Below are 19787 nucleotides of genomic sequence, written 5' to 3'. Positions count from 1 at the left end.
GTATAAAATCAGTAAATTCACTTCTGTATTGTTCCTCAAATTCTGGAACCTGGTTTTCTTGGCTATTCTACTTCCTATACTCTACATTTCAGAGTCTTTTCATATATTTATATTTTTAAGTTTTATATTTTTAATTTTAATTATTTTTAATGTCTAGAGTTTTTAACTATACTTAGTGGAAGGAATAGGGTAAAGTACATCTCTAGTTTTTCATAAGAGGAAATCTTTTTTCTTTTTTTGTACTAGGGAATGAACCTAGAGAATCTCATCTCCTTTTATTTTTCTATTTTGAGACAGGGTCTTACTAAGTTGCTGAGGCTGGCCTCCTGCCACTTGAGTTGCTAGGATTACAGGCAGGTGCCACCATGCCTGGCAACATAGAAGGTTTAATATAACCTAACCGAGCAATTGGCTGGTTGGAGGCATTTAATAAATGTTTGTGGATTCTGTTAACTGATGAGTTTCATAGAAAGGAGTACATAGTCATGTAAGGAGGTTGAGGAGGAACAATATTTTAAGGAGGTTGGGGAGGAACAATACTTTAGGAGGTGCATTTAGTAGTTACATTTACAATTATTGAAGCATAAAAATATATAGAGAAAGCAGAAAAATGTCAGTGAAATAAGATACTAAAAGAGAAGGTTAACAATATTTTTTTAAAAATAATTTTAGTTATACATGGACACAATAACTTTATTTTGTTTATTTATTTTATGTGGTGCTGAGGATTGAACCCAGTGTCACACATGTGCGAGGCAAGTGCTCTGCCACTGAGCCACAACCAATGGCAGCCCTAACAGAGTCATTATATACTTAAAGAATATTAAGAGAGTATTTGTGGATTTTTTTTTTTTTTGGTACCAGGGATTACAGGCATATGCCACTGTGCCCGGCAATATATGATTTTTTTTTTGCTTGGTTGGAAATTAATATATGACTTTTATATTTAAATTTTTTTATTTTATGAAAATAGTTCTTTTGAATACACATTAATTATATTTTTAAGTGTTAAAAGATGAGTGACTTTAATAGAACAATTCAGGAAAGTAGCTTCATAGCAGTTTAATTAGAGAACATTTGGCATTTATTTTACTTTTATTAATTGGTGACAGATTAATAGAGTAAAAACTCTGCAGATATCAGAGTATTAAATGGAAGATAACGTAGTATACTTACTAACTGGAAATTATAAAAAGCAGATATCAATTAGCTTGACTAAAGTAATCATTTCACTATGCATATATATATCAAAACATGTTGTATACTTTAAGTATAGTATATACAGTTCTTGTTTTAAAAGATGCTTGATTGCCATTCATGCAGAACATGTTACTTAAGTAGGAAACAAACATTTATTAAAAAAGCAAAAAATAAAATTGATAGATGGACTGCCAAAGTTGTATATAGTTATTTATGAAAAATCAGTTAAAGCATTAATTTTAATCACTGACTAAAAATAATTTGTTTCATGACTTAAGTTATTTTAGATGATATTCTAAATCCAAAATGAACTGTGTTCAGTGAATTAGAGAAATAATTTATACAGGTAATGCTTGAGAAAATGTATAAAGATTTAGATTTGGTAAGATCACACAATTAATACACGTTGAACCAAAATTTAAGTAAGCATAAAATTTTCCCAAGAAGTGCATTGCTTCTTCAAGACCCTCTACTAGCCTCCTTCCTCATTAGGAATTTGCATAGATCCCTATGCATGGTGGTACATTGTAATCCCAGTGACCTTGGTTGGAATTTGAGGCAGGAGGATTGCAAATTCAAGGACAGCTGAAGCAACTTAATAAAACCCTGTCTCAGAATTAAAAAGCAAAAAAATGGACTGGGTATATAGCTCTGTGGTAAAGTGAACTTTATTTCAGTCCCCAGTACCACAAAAAAGTGAAATGAAATTTGATAGCTAGCTTTAAAGACTGTTTTCTCTAGAAAATCTTTTAAAATCAATTATTTGTACCCTTCCTCTCCTTTACATACTATTTTTCCACACATTAAATAGAAATTCAACACATTTATGTATATAAGTCATGATAATGTTTGATTGGGATTTAATTTAGAAAGTTAAATTCAAACTTTTTCCCTTAAAAAGTTAGTAAATTTTGTTTCTGCTCAGTTATTTTAAATTGGTTACTATTGTATAATAATTTAACTAGGTTCCATCAGGAAAGCTTGAGTTTTAGAAGCTGGGCTTCTGAGATATCTCCTGCTCTTGCTTTTTGGACCAGCACTAATTGCCCACTTTTCACCGTTATGTATAATCTCAAGGAGAGTAGCATCTTTAAGAGAGGATCTATTGCAGTCTTGATGTCTTTTCAGTCAGAAGAAATTGTAAACACTCTCACCTTCATTCCCTGAAGTTCTTAGTAAAACCTCTTTATCCTAGGACTGAAATTGTGAATAACATTTTTTAAAATTAGCTAGTATGAAAAACGTGACTAGTGTAAAATAATGGAGTATTTTCAAACCATTGCAATCAGTGAAATATGCCTGAAAGAACATGGGTAGAAGAGTTCTTTATGTGTTTTTCCCTCTATATTTCATTTGGCTCTCATTAACATTCTTGAGATAGAAAAAGCGAAGGAGTAGGATGCCATTGACAATGAATTTATATAACTTTCTCCTCCCTCTTTCCCTACTTTTGCTTTTCCAAAAGGAGGAGGGGCAGTTTAAATAGGGAGTCCCTTTGTCCAAAGTGTAGAGACAACAATTATGCAGTAAAAAGCGTAGAGAAGTTTAGAAACTTTCAAAATAGCCCTTCCCTATTACATTTTCCATTGTTTTCCTTGCTGATTTATATGCAAGAAATCAATACATATAATATGAAGATACTTATGTTAAGGAACATCTTTTTCTGTTCATTTTATTTTGGACTTAAAGGATCCCCCCCCCCCTCCGTGTGTGACTATACTGTTTAATCATAGTAGGAAAATCAACTTTTGGATCATTCCTTAATATGTATAATCACTTACATGTCAAAACAACAACAAATGGTAATAATAACTTTAGGGATGGGGCAGACCATTTTGTTAAGCTAGAATCCTAAATCAGTCATTTCTAGACTAGTTTTTAAAAATGTATGCCTAAAGTTAATTCAGTCAAACTAAAACAGTAGGCATGCACCAAAAAACCATTTTTTTAAGAGAGAGAGAAAAAATTTTTTTTTAATATTTATTTTTTAGTTTTCGGTGGACACAACATCTTTATTTTTATATGGTGCTGAGGATTGAACCCAGCGCCCTGTGCATGACAGGTGAGCGTTTTACCACTTGAGCCACATCCCCAGCCCCCAAATAAACCTTTAATCCTACAATTTTTTCTTATTTCTTATTAAATTTTTCTTATTTAATATCATTTTTCATCTCTTCTAATTATGCTTCTGTAAAGTAGGAGGTACTAGTTCATATAACATTTCTGGAAATGCAAACTGTTAAGTTAAATGTAAGTATATTTTTAGATTTTTATTAGCTTAAGCAGAGCTATTACTCTGTTAGAAATGTGGTGATTAAATAACCTCTTTCATTTGAGAAATAAAAAGAAGTTCTTGTCTTTTCATCTAATTTTTAGTTTTTTGGGGGATTCTGTGGAATACAAGTTAATTTCTTTCTGTTTTCAAATCAAGATAATGTATTAGCCATGATCAGATAACCAAATTATTATGTAGATATATTATAATGTGAGTTTTGTTGACTATCTTTTTATCTGTTTTTGGTTAGTACAATCAAAGTTAAATATATTTGATTACCTTAATAGATGAAGAATAGCTGTATTGTACCTCCCTACCAATTTGCTTATATTTCTCATTCACCTCCAGGATGCTACTTCCTACTAGTCAACATAATACGTTTTTTTTTTTTTCTTTTTGATGGGGCTGAGGATTGAACCCAGGGCCTATGCATGCTAGGCAAGCACTTTACCAACTAATCTATATCTCCAGCCCAACATAATACTGCATAGAGATTATCTTTATCATATATTTTCTTGGCCACTTTTGTGTTGACATTACATGTTTTGCAGGAGGTTTTGGAGAATGAGATTCAGTGTTTTTCAGAATTTGTTTTGTCCATACATGATTGCTTTCTAAGAGAAGATACTTTTTTTTTTTTTTTTAAATTGGAATTTCTGGAACCATTTTTAAAGTTCAGAAAGAAAGTAAAGTTAGTAGCAAAAAAATACTTTATTGGTAGAATGTATTTTATGTATTGGCTGTTTAGATAAAAGGACAGAGGAAGCACAGTGGAAGTCTTTACTACTCTAGCACTTAGTAAAATTATTGTTGAAGATGATGGCCAGAGAGTCTGGGGATACTGCATGTCCATAAACTGGGGAGCAATGTAGGTTGGTAAGAATGTGTGTGTGTATATATATATATATATATATATATATATATATATATATATATATATATATATATCTAGCAGTGTAAAGAATGATATTGGGGAGGAGGCGTTCTGGAAGAGGAGGTGATGGACCCCAACACAAACCTTGCCCTGTTTATGATTTTGCTTAAAGTCTGAGGTCACTCGGTGCATATGATAGCATCTTAATTGGCATTATATATTTGCAAGGCTGTAAATCTGTTTTTTCTATTCAGTGTTCATTATATTATTAATTTGCTTCCCCCCTTGTCTTGTGTCTTTTGTCTTCAGAAGAATTATTATGTCTAGTATTCATGGATATGGTTGTCTCTGGAAATATTGAGGGTTCCTAGAATGGTTCTAGATCTTGAGCAAAGAATTAATATATTCACATGGTAAATTTTTATTAAAGATAACACAGATATCTAAGCTTATATAGCTAGTGAACAGAATAGAACCAAGATTTGTACCTAGGTTATCTGTCTTCAGAAACTATACTTTGTCTTGTTTGTTCAAAGTAGAGTTACTTTTCTAAAGGAAAAGAATTTGAACACCAAGCCAAGTGCTTCGTCTCCTGTACTGCAAAGCACCTATAGCTGTTAGAGATGTGACTTTATTAATTAAAATTTTAAAAAAATTTTCTTCCTTTTTTGCTGTACTGGGGATTGAACCCAGAGGTGCTTGGGTGCTTTATCATTGAGCAAAACCCCAGCTCCCTTTAAAAAAATACTTTGTTTTGAGACAAGGTCTCTCAGTGTTATTCAGGCTGGTCTTGAACTTAATCCTCCTGCCGTAGCTTCCTGAGAAGGTGGGATTATAGGCATCTGTCAACTTTATATTATTTTTAAAAATGTAGGTAGCTTATGAGACATATAGTAGAAGCCAAAATGAGCACTTTTTGGAATGTTGAGGTTCTAATTACCAGTCTTTATGTAGATTGTATGGTTTTTTTTTAGTTTGGAAAATACTTAGTGCAGTCTGAAAACCTTGAAGTTAACACATGTGATATATGACTTGCTTTTTTTGTTTTGTCTTACTTTGTTTTGTTTTGTTTTTCTGATACTGGGGATTGAACACAAGTCCTCACATGTTAACTGAACACTTTAAACTGTCATAAAGCCCTTTTTTTTTCAAAACCTTCACAGGTTTTGAACTTGGGATCCTCCTGCACCAGGAGGATCTTCCTGCACCAGCCTCCCATCTAGCTGGAATTACAGGCGAGTGCCACTGTGCCCAATTGTGTGTTACTCGCAAATCAGAGTACTTTTTCTTGAGTACACTACTAATCAGAATGTATCAGTGTACCTTGTGGAATACTGTGTGTATCTTCTATGGTTTGTACTTAGTTATTTTTTGCAATTCGCTATCCATTTAACTGTTAACTAAAAGAACTCTTTTTCTGATTAGAAAGTAATATGCATTATTTATAAGCATCAAACAGTTCTGAGCAATATAAAGTCAAAATCATTAGAAACCCTACAAGCTAGATAATGGAGAAATGTGTGAAACTGTACTACATTCATTGAAGAAATGTGCCGGTTTTTGCTGCTCATAGGCTGTTGGTATTCTGTCCTTACTTCCCATGGACAAGCAAAGTACAGGGTTGAGATAGGTATACAAAGAACTATACTAAATTTATTCAGTCTGAGAGACCAGAGGGCAAACATGAACATGTACAAACTTTTTTCTTTTGTCTTTATTCCCTAAGCAATAAAATACAACTACTTCCATGTCATATTGTTTTAGGTATTATAAATAATGTAGCACTCATTTAAAGTACATAGGAAGATGTGTGTAGGTTATGGGCAAATGTATCATTTTATGTAAGGGACTTGAGCATCTGCAGATTTCTGTGTGCTGGGAGGGGGCATGCTGGTTCTAGAACTAATCCTCCATAGATATCAAGGGATGATTGTATCATTAGTTTTTTTAAAGTAGTTTCCTATTAATAGCTCTTCAAGCTCTTAGTTTATTATAAACAATATGTTCTCAAACTCAATCCATATATACATATAATATTCATCTTAAGGTACTTGTCAGTTTATTTTTATAGGATCAATCCCTGGAAATAGATTTATTATTCCATACACATTACAGTTTTTGATTAGTTTTGCCTTTAAGCAGGTCTGACATTACTTTTAAAGTTTTTAATTTTGTAAAGATAAATACCATAAAAATTTTTATTATATTCTCAGTCTTCATTTATTTATTTCCATTTCCTTTTGGAATTATCTGTTCATGGAGTTTGCTCATAAAAAGATAATTTATTAATTTTATGGAGAATTTCTTGAAATAATAAACCCGTTGATACTTTTATATTGTGATTTTTTTCCAGCTTCTTTACTGTTTATCTTTGCCATCCAAATGTTTGATTCACCATTATGTCACTTAATGATGGTGACATTCTAAAACATTTGTCTTTTGGTTATTTTGTTGTTGTGAAAATATCATAAAAGTTTTACTCATATGAACCTTGATAGTATAGCTTATAACATATTAGGCTATATGGTATATGTTATTCCTAGGGCCATGACAAACAAAATAACATAATTAACATTTAATAATTAAGCATGAGAAAAAATGATGCTATTAGGTGACACTGTTTTGATGAGATGAGGTTGTTTCTTGTGTAACATGACATAGTTTTACAACAAATTTTTTTTGTCAGTAGGGGTACACAAAAATATTGATTAAAAACTAATGATAAAAGTATGATAAAATATAGTATGTTAAATGCATAATCAATTTACTAATGTAACCATTTATCATCATTATTGAGTATATGTACTATACTTAATTATGTACTATATATAATGTATACTGTATAGTGTATATATGTATACTGTATATAATTTTATGTGCTATACTTTTATAGGATTGGGAGTGCATTTGGTTTGTCACCACAAACACATGAGAAATGTGTTGTGATATCACGTTAACTGCAGTGTCACTAGGCAACAGAGATTTTTTAGCTCTGTTATATGGAAGCCATAATCTTATAGTGATCTTATGAAGACTACCATAATAGGTAGTCTGTCCTTGACAGAAATGTTATGCATCATTTATAACATGACATAGTTTTATAGCAAACTTTTTTTTACTTTCTAGTTAGAGCTGTCAAAATTTTCTTTCCTGTTTCTTGTTTTCTGTCATGCTTGTGAAGTCATAACATCAATTTTTTTGCTCCTAAGGTATGAAGAAATGGTCACTCATATTTTCTCTTAGTACTGTTATGTTATTTTTGTATAACTCTGTCTTTGGACTAGTTGGAATTTACTTTGGTATAAGAGATCCAGCTTAGTTTTTTCCATATATCTAGGTAGTGCTCCCAATATCATTTAATAAAGAATTTGTCTTTACTGATTTCAAATGGTTCCTTTATATAAAGAATTCTGTATTTGGTTGGGTCCATTTTTGAGTCAGTGTTATACAACTGTTCCATTGCTTTCTGATTTTACAATTTGTAAATAGTGGTTCATTTATTAACTCTTTCAGTGCTTATTAGAGACTTTATTCTAAGCACTGGAAATATAATAAAACAAAATCTCTTTTATCCTCGAACTCACATTTAGTGATGTATCTGTTGAATTTTTAACCACAAAAGGGGTCAGAAGTTTGGAGACAAAGTCTCTTAGAGACAGAAGTAAAGCTTGACTCCATTGGGTGTATGTGTGTGTGTGTTTGTGTGTGTGTTGACTGAAATAGATAATCAAGGAGGAAATATCACAGGAAATAGAAATAGAACAGGGATTCTTCATGTGCTTATGTGTAGATATGTGTCTATGAGGTTTACTGCCCATAATAGTATGTTCTGATAGAAACAAAATTAAAGCAAAAATTAAGTGTTTTGGTTTAAAATTTCTTGTTTTCTTCTTTCACATTTGTTCTACTTTCTTTTTGTATTCCTTTCCTTCTTTTTAATAGCCTCTATGTTTTAGGGTAGTTTTAGGTTACAGAAGAACTCAACAAAGAATTCTTATATGTTCCCTAACTCCACACATACGTGGGCCTCCCTAATTATTGCTTTTTTTTTTTTTTTTTTAACATACAGTAAAGCTACACTGACTCATTATTATCACCTGAAGTCCATAGTGGGGGTTCATTCTTCTTGTTATATTATAGTATAATGATATGTATCTACCATTGTAGAGTCATACAGAATAGTTTTCATTGCTCATAAAATCCCCTGTTCCTACTCATTCATTTCTGTTTCCCTCCAGTGGCAGCCATTGACTACACTTTTTAGAACATCAGATAGTTGGAATTTTACAGAATATGGTCTTCTCAGAATAGCTTCTTTCACATAGTAGTATGTGTTTAGGGTTTGTCCAAGTCTTTTCATGTCTGGGTAGCTCATTTCTTTATATCTCTGATTAATGTTCTATTGTCTGTATGTACCACTGTTTTTTTTTTTTTTTAAAGAGAGAGTGAGAGAGGGGGGAGAGAGAGAGAGAGAGAATTTTTAATATTTATTTTTTAGTTCTTGGCGGACACAACATCTTTGTTGGTATGTGGTGCTGAGGATCGAACCCGGGCCGCACGCATGCCAGGCGAGCGCACTACCGCATGAGCCACATCCCCAGCCCTGTACCACTGTTTTGTTTATTCATTCACTACTCAAGAACATCTTGTTTATTTCCAAATTTTGGCAGTTATGAACAAAGTTGCTAAAAACATCCTTAGTGTAGACCTGTTTTCAATTCATTTGGGTAAATAATGAAGAATGCAGTTGCTGTATTGCATAGTTAAGAGTATGTTTATTAGATGAGAAACTGTCAACTATCTTCCAAAGCAACTATACATTTTGATTTCCCAGCAGTGAATGAAAGTTTCTGTTACTTCCTATCCTTGCTGTCATTTGATGTCGTCAGTATATTGGATTTTGGCCATTCTTATAGGTGTGTATTGGCATCTCATTGTTTTGTTTGCAGTTTGCAAAAGGCATATGATGTTTAGCGTCTTTTCATATGCTTATTTATTTATTTATTTATTTATGTCTTTCATAGTTTTTTATGTCTTTTTATAGAGCCATTGGTTTGCATCTTGTATGCATTTTTTAATCAGGAATTTGTTGTTGAGTTGTTTGTATATTTTGGATAACAGTTCTTTATCAGATTTTTTTTTAAAGTGTTTTCTCTCAGTTTGTGGCTTATTTTTCTCATTTTCTTTTTTTTTTTATTTTAAAGAGAGAGTGAGAGAGGAGACAGAGAGAAAGAGAATTTTAATATTTATTTTTTAGTTATCGGTGGATACAACATCTTTGTTTTGTATGTGGTGCTGAGGATCGAACCCGGGCCGCACGCATGCCAGGCGAGCGTGCTACCACTTGAGCCACATCCCCAGCCCCTTTTCTCATTTTCTTGATACACTTTTTCTTAGTGAATGGTGACATATTTGAGCAGTTGCCCAAGTCAGGCACTGGGGTATCATCTTTTTTACTATTTTTCCATAGTTTACATCTGATTCATTTTGAAGATTATGCCTCTTGAATATGTTCTGAATCACGTTACTCAGCTTTTTGTCTGTGACAAAACCTCATAAGAACAATATGGAGGAGGAAAAGTTTATTCAGGTTCTTGGCATCAGAGGTATCAATCCATGGTCAGTTGATTCCATTTCTCAGGGTCTGAGGTGAGGCAGAACATCACAGAAGAAGTTCATGGCAGAGGGAAGCTGCTCAGCAAATGGCAATGCAAAGCTGGGGGTGGTGGGTGGTGGGGGTAAGAAGAAGAAAGGGAGCAGGAAGCAGAGAGCAAGAGGAACCAGGGATAAGATAGGAGCCAAGGCCACACCCTAATGACCTTCTTCCTCCATCCATGCCTTGCCTGCTTGCAGTTATCACCTGGTAATTCATTCAAATTATTGATCTATCAAATGGATTAATACACTGATGATGTTACAGTGCTCATAATCTTAATAATTTTATCACTGAACATTCCTGCATTGCCTAACACAAGAGCTTTTCAGGGGATACTTAATATCTAAACCATAACACAACTCTGGTAATACACACTTTTCACTTCTGAACCTTGATGTATTGCCTAACATGAACTCTCTGGGGAACTTTTAAAATCCAAACATGAATCTTTCAAATTTCTCTGTCACTGTCATAATTTGCTTCATATTCAGCTATCACCTGGTATAGTTGCTTTTAGAGTTGTCCCCGTGTAACTTATTCTTTCATGCTGCATAGAATAATCTTTTTTTTTTCCTTTTAAAATTCTGTGACAGTATTCCATCATTTTTATAGTTCCAGTTCCCTACCATGAGAGTCTTTATCTGTCTTCTTCTGGCTTTAGTATTCTTAACTTTTACATGCTTAATTTATTATAGCATGTGTACCTCCCTGAACTCTTGCCACCTTTCCCTTCCCTCCCCTCCCCTCCCCCTCCCCTCCCCCTCCCCTCCCCCTTCCCCTCCCCCTCCCCTCCCCCCCCTCCCCCTCCCCTTCCCCTTCCCCTTCCCCTTCCCCTCCCCCTCCCCTTCCCCTTCCCCTTCCCCTCCCCCTCCCCCTCCCCTCCCCTTCCCCTTCCCCTCCCCTTCCCCTCCTCTTCCCCTCCCCTTCCCCTTCCCCTTCCCCTTCCCCTTCCCCTCCCCCTCCCCTCCCCTTCCCCTTCCCCTCCCCTTCCCCTCCTCTTCCCCTCCCCTCCCTCTCCCCCTCCCTTCCCCTCCCCTTCCCCTCCTCTTCCCCTCCCCTCCCTCTCCCCCTCCCTTCCCCTCCCCCTCCCCCTCCCCCCTCCTCCTCCCCTTCCCCTCCCCCTCCCCCCTCCCCCTCCCCTCCCCTCCCCTTCCCCTTCCCCTTCCCCTTCCCCTCCCCTCCCCTCCCCTTCCCCTCCCCTCCCCTTCCCCTCCCCCTCCCCTCCCCTTGTTCAGCTGCTTGTACACTGTTCTTTCCTGTTAGGATACTCTTCCTTTCCTCTGCCCTCTGCCCGCTGCCCTATACCTTGTTCTCACTTATTCTTTCTGTCTCAGTAGAGATGTCAGCTTCTCTGTGAAGTAATCCTGATTTGTCTTAACCATCATTTGTAATAGTATGTCTGCTTTATGCCTCTACCACACTGTCTAATTTATTGTATCATAGCTTTGTTTTGTATTTTGGTTAAAAAGGATTCTCTAATTCTTTCCGGTATTTTGTTTATTATTGGCCTTTTGTTTTTGTGTTTAAATTTAGAGCCAGTTTATTAAATTGTTAAATATTTGATTATTTATTCGAGTTGCTTTGCATAGTTTTATCAATTTTAGGGGAGAATTGATGTCTTTTAAGATACTGAGCTTTTAGTCACTGAACATAGCATAACTTCTTTTTTTTTCTTTTTTGTTTTCTTTCATGTCTTCCAGTAAATTTTCATATTGCTTTCCATGACGGTTCACATATCTATATTGTACTTGTGACTTTAAACAGGAGCCATTAAAGTAAATCCCACAAGACAAAAATCTTCGTACCATCTGTTTTTATAAGGCCCATGATATAAGAATGCTAAGAATTTTATAATTGATTGGAAAAAATTAAAATGTATATGAAATGTAAAGAGTATATGAAAATTAATTTATGTGCATACATTTAGTTTTACTGGAATATTTCTGTGTTCATTTACCGCATTTGTAGTAATACATACAAAATTAATTATTCCCAGAGATTATATGACCTGCAAATCACAGGTGTTTTATAGAAAAAGATTGCTCATCCCTGACTTAGAGTTTTTGTTTGTCTTATTATTGATATATTTCAAGATTTCTTTCTGTTTTAGGATGAGGGTGGTGGTGGGTAGAGTTTTTTAGCTTCCTTTTCCTTTACTGGTATCTCTAATTTTGATAAGACAATTCACAATGAGTCTATTTTATAGTTTTTTTTTTTAATAGGTTTAATCGTACCTGAGCAGAGCAAAGGGTTGAAAACTATTGACATCTTCATTTATGTAGTGGTCGTTATAGATATGTTTTGCTATTTTTCTTTTGTGAGTTTAAATAAAATGTGTCTTAATTTCCTTTTTATGGATATCCCCTTTTGTAGGAAATTAAACGAGACACAGATTCCAAGGATGACAATTTACCCATCAAACGGGAAAGGCATGGAAATGTAGCAAGTCTTGTGCAACGAATAAGTACCTATGGACTTCCAGCCGGAGGAATTCAGCCACATCCACAAACCAAAAACATCAAGAAGAGTATGTAAATAATTCCTTTCTTGATTAATTACATCAAAAGAGGAGGATATTTCATAACCGTTGATAAATTCAGAAAAATTGGTTTAACCTTCTGCAGCCAACTAGAGTAACTTTTAACTTATTATCATGGATTTTTGTCCCTTTTTTTTTTTTCTTGGTATTGAAGATGGAACCCACGTGTACTTTACCACTGAGCTACATCCCTAGTCTTTTTTTATTGTTTATTTTGAGACAGGGTCTCCCTAAGTTGCTGAGATGCTAAGTTGCTAAGAGTCTCATTACCAAGTCTGACTTTGAACTTGTGATCCTCCTGCTTCACCTTCTGAGTCTCTGCGATTACATGTCTGCTGCAACCATACCTGGCAAAGTTTTTTCTTCTGGATGCTGATAATGATAATAAAGATTTTCTAAGATTCTAAGTGTCTAAATTAAGTAAAATATGTAGTATCTTCTTGAGCGGCTTTATTTATTTATTTATTTAGAGAGAGAGAAAGAATTTTAATATTTATTTTTTAGTTTTCGGCGGCCACAACATCTTTGTATGTGGTGCTGAGGATCGAACCCCGGCTGCACGCATGCCAGGCGAGGGCGCTACCGCTTGAGCCACATCCTCAGCCCCTCTTGAGCGGCTTTAAACTTTTATGGTCTAAGTATTTTAAAATTTTTATTCCAAAAGAAGCGAATTCTTGGGGCTGGGTTTGTGGCTCAGTGGTAGAGTGCTCGCCTAGCATGCATGAGGCACTGGGTTCGATCCTCAGCCCCACATAAATGTAAAATAAAGATAACGTGTCCACTTAAACCTAAAAAAAAAATAAAAAATAAAAATAAAAAAACAAATAAATAAACGTCTTTAAAAAAAAAAAGAGAATTCTTAAGGATTCAGCCATATGATAAGTGGCTGAATCACTGTTTCCTAATGTTTGATAATTTTCTTTGCTTACTGGAGAAGGAAATCTATTAAAAAGCTTTGACTGATTAAGTGAGTTTAAATGCTGGAATAAAACCTGAAGGTATATCTTCGAGGGCCGAATTGAACCAAAAAAGTGAGTCAGAAGTCCTTTTGCTCCTGTCTCTGAAGTTTTAGCATTCAGTCTTAGCTTCATTGTGGGATATGCTTTTTATTTTAGCATTTGATGGAAAGATTAAAAACAGTTTTCTTCAGTGAGATGTAGTTTCATAGTTGAAGACTTAATTATTTGAGTTATTAATATTTAGATATGTTTTAGAATTATTAATATTTAGGCCTGAAATACATAACCATTATTGATGCCATCTGTTTGAAAATTAAGGATTTTTTGTTTTTATAGAGAAAGAATAAAGAAAGTAAACATCCTTCAGAGTGAAGTTTCACACACTTGGTTTTTATTTATTTATTTTTAGTTATTGATGAACCTTTTTAAAATTTATTTTTATACATGTGGTGCTGAGAATTAAACCCAGTGCCTCACATGTGCTAGGCAAGCGCTGTTAACACTGAGCTACAACCCCAAACCCACACACATTTGGTTTTGTTTTTCAAAAATGACAAAAAACTTTTTAAAAAAGTATTATAAGAATTTTAAAAAGTGTTTTCTGAAACTTTTTGATTACTATGTACTATTCAGTACATAGTATGAATGCCTAAATATATGTGGGTATATTACCATGAGAAGTAGTGTTGTTCTAGGCAGTTAAATCTGCCAAATAAGGTGGGTATGGATCATGATTCAGAACTTAAAGTCTGTTAGGGGCAAACTTCAAGTTACTATAACATAGGGATGGTGGTAATAATTATCTCATAGAATTTTAATATTAACATGTTAAGTAATTATTATAAGTGCTTGGAATGTTTGTAATTATTGTTTTATGCTTTAAAGAACTATTAGAATTTTAGATTAGAATTTAACATGTAACATGCAGTGATCCATTGTTTGCTACATGCTGTAGTAGAAATAGAAATGGTTTAGAAGTGGGGATATCAGAAGTGAGTATTTTAGTTTTGCCTCATTTTAGCCCTATGGTGTTTGACAGATTATTTAACTTCTGAGTTTTTTTTTTTTTTTATTGGTTAAGTAATGAAAAGTTTTTATGTGTTGTTGTATGGGAGATGTTTTATGAAAGACTTTAAATAGTGCTGATACATACTATAAGGACATGAAATGTTTCTACCTTTGCTGTACCTCCTTTAACCTCATTTTAGTTAATATTAATAGCTTTACTTATAAAATATTGATTTAAAAATTCTTTTACCGGGCTGGGGGTGTGGCTCAAGCGGTAGCTCGCTCGCCTGGCATACGTGCGGCCCGGGTTCGATCCTCAGCACCACATACCAACAAAGATGTTGTGTCCGCCGAGAACTAAAAAAAATGAATAAATATTAAAAATTCTCTCTCTCTCTCTCTCTCTCTCTCTCTCTCTCTCTCTCTCTCTCTCTCTCCTCTCTGTGTCTTAAAAAAAAATACATATATAAAAAAATTCTTTTACCATTAATTTCTTTGTAGCTCTGAAAAGCTGTATGGATGTTTTTATGATAAGAAAATGGTTATTTTAAAAATTTGACTTAAGTTCATTCATCTTTTTTGACAATTTGCTTTTGTATTTGTTTTTTTCCCCTTTTGTGTTTATCACAGGTTCTGATCCATTTTAAAATTAATAATTGATCAATATATATGGGTAGACACTGTGCAATTTATAATCTGAAAAATCCAAAATTCCTTTAATTATCTGCCAATTAAATCAATGGTTGAATTCAGTATGCTGGCAACTCAAGAGTGAACCCATAATGCAAATATGAAATTATGTGAAAAAAACTTTAAACCGCTCACATTTAATAGTAATAATAGGAGCTATGTAGGTGTTTACTATTCATTGTGACATGTTTTCTTTGAAAAATGAAAAATTCCTTTGCAAATTATTCTATAAGCTAATCTAAAACTCATACCTAGTATGGAAGGAAAAATACAAGTCTTGTTTAAAATATGACTAGGTTCCAAGTTAATTGACACTCCTGGGGTTAATTTTTTTAGGAAGAAGGAAAAACTTGTGGAGTTTTAATTATTTAGAGACTCAATTCATTCTAGTTGATTGTCATGTCTGTTTTACATACGGTTGATTGTATGTAATGTTTCTTTTGAGGTGGGGGTTTGGTTAGACTTTTTTTTTTCCTTCTTGATAAATAATTTCATAGATCTATAGAATGTAAGAGAATGAAATAACTCTAATGGTTATCCAGTTCATCTCTCTTGTTCTCGTACCCTCTCTCCCTTTCTGTCTTTAAATGGGTTAGGAAACTGATTCTAAAGAATTTAGGTGAATTAAAAATATTATGTCAACTTTATCTTCTGATTTTCAAACCAATGATATTCTGTTGTAGGGTCACAGCCCCACCCCTCTCGCTCTCTATGTTTGTAGTACTGTGAATTGAATCCAGTGCCTTGTGCTTGCTGGACAAGCGCTCTATCATTTGAAATACATCCCAGCCACTCCTACCCCTCCCACCTCGCTTCTTTTTTTGAGACTGGGTCTCACTAATTTGCCCAGGCTAGTTTCCAACTTGTGATTTCTCTGCTTTAGACTCTTCCATATTTTCTCCAGGTCAGACCTGTTCATTCCTTTAGTTTTTGGAATTTTTTTTTTTTTAAAGAGAGAGAAGAGAGAGAGAGAGAGAATTTTTTAATATTTCTTTTTCAGTTTTCGGTGGACATAACATCTTTATTTTATTTTTATGTGGTGCTGAGGATCGAACCCAGTGCCCCCCACATGCCAGGCGAGCACATTACCGCTTGAGCCACATCCCCAGCCCAGGAATATTTGTTGTTTGCACTAAATATTTTACCATTTGCAAGTACATCACTAATTGTTGAGGTCTTTAAGTGTATATTTAAATTGTTAAGATAAATATTGTCAGAATTGTGGGTGATAGATTGCTGATGGAATGTAGTCACTTGGAATATTATTTATTTATTTATTTATTTATTTATTTTTAGTTGTAGTTGGACACAATACCTTTATTTCACTTACTTATTTTTATGTGGTGCTGAGGATCGAACCCAGGACCCTGCATGTGCGAGGCGAGCACTCTACTGCTGAGCTACAACCCCAGCCCCTAACACTTGGAATATTATTAATTGGCACTGATACCATATGGTTAGGTGCTTGTTGATTAATTCATTCAAAAAGATTTATTGGATACTACTCTGGGTTGAATGATAGTCCCCTCCAAAATTCAGGTTGAAACTTAATTTCTATTGTTGTGATTTTAAGAGGTGGGCCTTTTGGAAAATGATTAATTCATAAGGGGTCTGCCTTCATGAATTAATTAATGCTTTATAAAAGGTCCAGAGGGAAGTAGTTTTGGTCCTTTTATTGCCTTTCCATTTTTTGCAAAGTTGAGGATTGTGTAACAAGAGGGCCCTCATCAGACATGAAACTTTCTGGCACTTTGATTTTGGACTTCTGAGCCTCTAGAATTGTGAGAAAAAATTTCTACCCTTTATTTCACTGTTCTTAGGTATTTTGTAATAGTTATATTGTTAGGAGATGTCCATTACTAACAATGCCCATTACTCTTATTTAGCCTCTAGAGTAGAGGAGGATACTCAAAAGAAATAAGTTCAGTGTGATAGCCTGAAAAGAAAAAAGGTGAATTTTCAATCACAGGTAGGTTGCAGAATCCAATAGGATAAAGTACATGAAACTACAGAAGTGCAAAGAAGAGTACATAATTCATAAAGATGGGTGGAGGTTAGTGTTTCATAGCTGAGAACTGAAGATGAAGACAGAGTGAGGTTTATGGATGAAAATAATTGGTTCTTGGCAAGAAAAGTATTTAAATATTAGAAGGAATATGATATGCCATTTTCCAGAAATTAAGGATGAGCATGTTGGTCAGCTTTCTTGTTTCTGTGACCAAAAGACCAAACAAGAACAACTTAGAGGAGTAAAGATTTCTTTTGGCTCCTGGGTTCAGAGCTCTGGGCCTGAGATGAGGCATAGCATCAAGGCATGATAGAGGAAAGCTGCTCAGTTTATGGCATCCTCCAAAGAGAAAAAAAAAAAAAAGGAACATGGAACAAAATTAAGTTTCAAGGACATGATTTTAGTGACCTAATTCCTCCAATCATGCACCATTGATATTATTATCCATTAAATGGATTAATCCACTAAATGAATCTATTAAATGGATTAGCCCAGTAATGAGATTAGAGCATCATGATCTAATCATTTCCTTTAAAGCCTCAACTCTGGACATTGCTGCATTACCTTCATTACATGAGCTTTTAGAGAGGACATTTCAGATCTGTGTTGAAACAGTCAGGATAACTGGATCACTGAGTGGAAGACTAAGTGACTCAGTTAAAGTACTTATTTGAATTTATTCTTCTAGGGTTGCCATAACAAAATACCACAAACTAGCTGACTTGAATAGTAGAAATTTTGTAACATTTTTGAAGATTTGAAAGTCTTAAGATCAGAGTACCCCTGGGGTTGGTTTTTGGTGATTGTCTCTCCACCTGGCGTGTAGAGGTCACCTTCTTACTGTTTTTTCACATGAGTCCCTTTCTGCTGAGGGGTGGGCTGATGTCTGTTCTTCTTTTAAAAGAATACAAGTCCTTTCTGATACCAGTCCTTCCCAATTAGGGCTCCATCTGTATGGCTTATCTTAACCTTAATTACCTCTCAAAAGACCGTGTTCACCAAATGCACGTTGGGAGCTAGGACATCAATATATAAATTTTAAGGGAGACACAATTCAGTCCATAACATACGGCTCTGGAGTAGGTAATAACTATTGCTGATCTGAGGAACATATTTTGGATAGCAAGAATAATCACTTAATCAGTTACACCTGGTTGTCTACCCATACCTGCTTAACGATTCACTTTTTTAAAAAATTATTCTTAAGTTTTAAGTGGATACAAAATCTTTATTTTATATTTATGTGGTGCTGAGGATCGAACCCAGTGCCTCATGTATGCTAGGCAACCACTGTACCACTTAGCCAAACCCCAGCGCCACAATTCACCTTTAAAGATGAGAGTGAGTCTGAGTTTTCAATTCTTGGAGCTTGAAAGAAGCATATAAGTCTGGAACATTATAAATGATCATGTTTTGAATAAATGAAACTTGTAGAATTATTTTTGTCTTCACTTATGTGTTTAATTTTTATTTGTCAGAAAATAAGAGATATTGAAAAAGCTAAAACATTCTAGGTTTGTACATTTTGCCTCTTTTTACTGAAGACACTCTTCAAAGTAGCATATTTTAAATATTATTAGGCTTTGATCAGGAAGTAGTTTGAAAATCACTGGCCTGGAGGACTTATGATAAAATTTTTGGGTCAAAATGTCATTGTTTGTTTTTGTTGTCTTAAAATTAGATAATGGATGTTTTGCTTTTGTGTAATTAGTGGGATCAGATAATATAAATTAACACCATTGATGGCAACTTTGTACCTTATATATAGTTGAATCTATTTGGGAATGAATACATTATGTCATGGGGGCAGAGTTAAAAATGTCAACTAGGGCTGTTTTTGGTTAGCTTCTTAGAATACTCATATATTCTGTCTGATTCATCCTTATAGGTCCTCTGATGATAAACATTTAAACAAAGATACTGTTTTTAGAACTCATCTTTCTTAAACTAATTTTTTATTGTTACTTCCTGTAGAGACCAAGAAAAGGCAGTGTAAAGTTCTTTTTGAGTACATTCCACAAAATGAGGATGAACTGGAGCTGAAAGTGGGAGATATTATTGATATTAATGAAGAAGTAAGTATAACATATGTTAGCACCCTTAGCAGAATCTAAACATTTAAAACAATTATGAACCTGGCATGGTGGTACATGCCTATAATCCTAGCAACTTGGGGGGGTTGAGGCAAGAGAATCACAGGTTCAAAGCCAGCCTCAGTAACTTAATGAGACCCTGTCTCCAAAACAACAACAACAACAACAATAATGTATATGAAATATTTTATTAAATGGTTTTGTGGAAATTGAGTAACCTTGTTAACTACTGAGTGTAAATATTTTTCTAAAGAATTTGATTTATAAAGATTTCAGTTTGGAGGGGGTGTTTAGTAGGGTGATTATGAATATTTAAAAGTAAGTGATTATCATACTTTATGGTTAAGAATCATTGTTCAAGTATAGGGTTAGTATTTTTTTTGTTAGTAATCAAACTTTTTCTAAGTTAAAATTTTTCTAAATATCTTAAATAATGTATGTCATAATTATACACCAAGGCCCAGTAATTTTTAAAAGAATGACAT

General features: G+C 34.2%; 1 protein-coding gene across 2 annotated transcripts in view; it reads left to right on the top strand.

Annotated features, from left to right (window-relative positions):
- The window catches only part of Cd2ap (CD2 associated protein), a 103418-nt gene that overhangs the window by 33751 nt on the left and 49880 nt on the right, over positions 1-19787 (top strand). For both annotated transcript variants that reach the window (XM_026394463.2, XM_026394462.2), the window contains exons 3-4: positions 12379-12532; positions 19184-19284. In XM_026394463.2, the coding sequence (XP_026250248.1) occupies positions 12379-12532; positions 19184-19284 (255 nt within the window). The remainder of the gene's footprint in view (positions 1-12378; positions 12533-19183; positions 19285-19787) is intronic.

This window comes from Urocitellus parryii, chromosome 8 (assembly GCF_045843805.1).
Source record: "Urocitellus parryii isolate mUroPar1 chromosome 8, mUroPar1.hap1, whole genome shotgun sequence".
NCBI lineage: Eukaryota > Metazoa > Chordata > Mammalia > Rodentia > Sciuridae > Urocitellus > Urocitellus parryii.
Note: the sequence above shows the minus strand (reverse complement) of the source record. Positions and strands in the feature narration are given on the sequence as shown.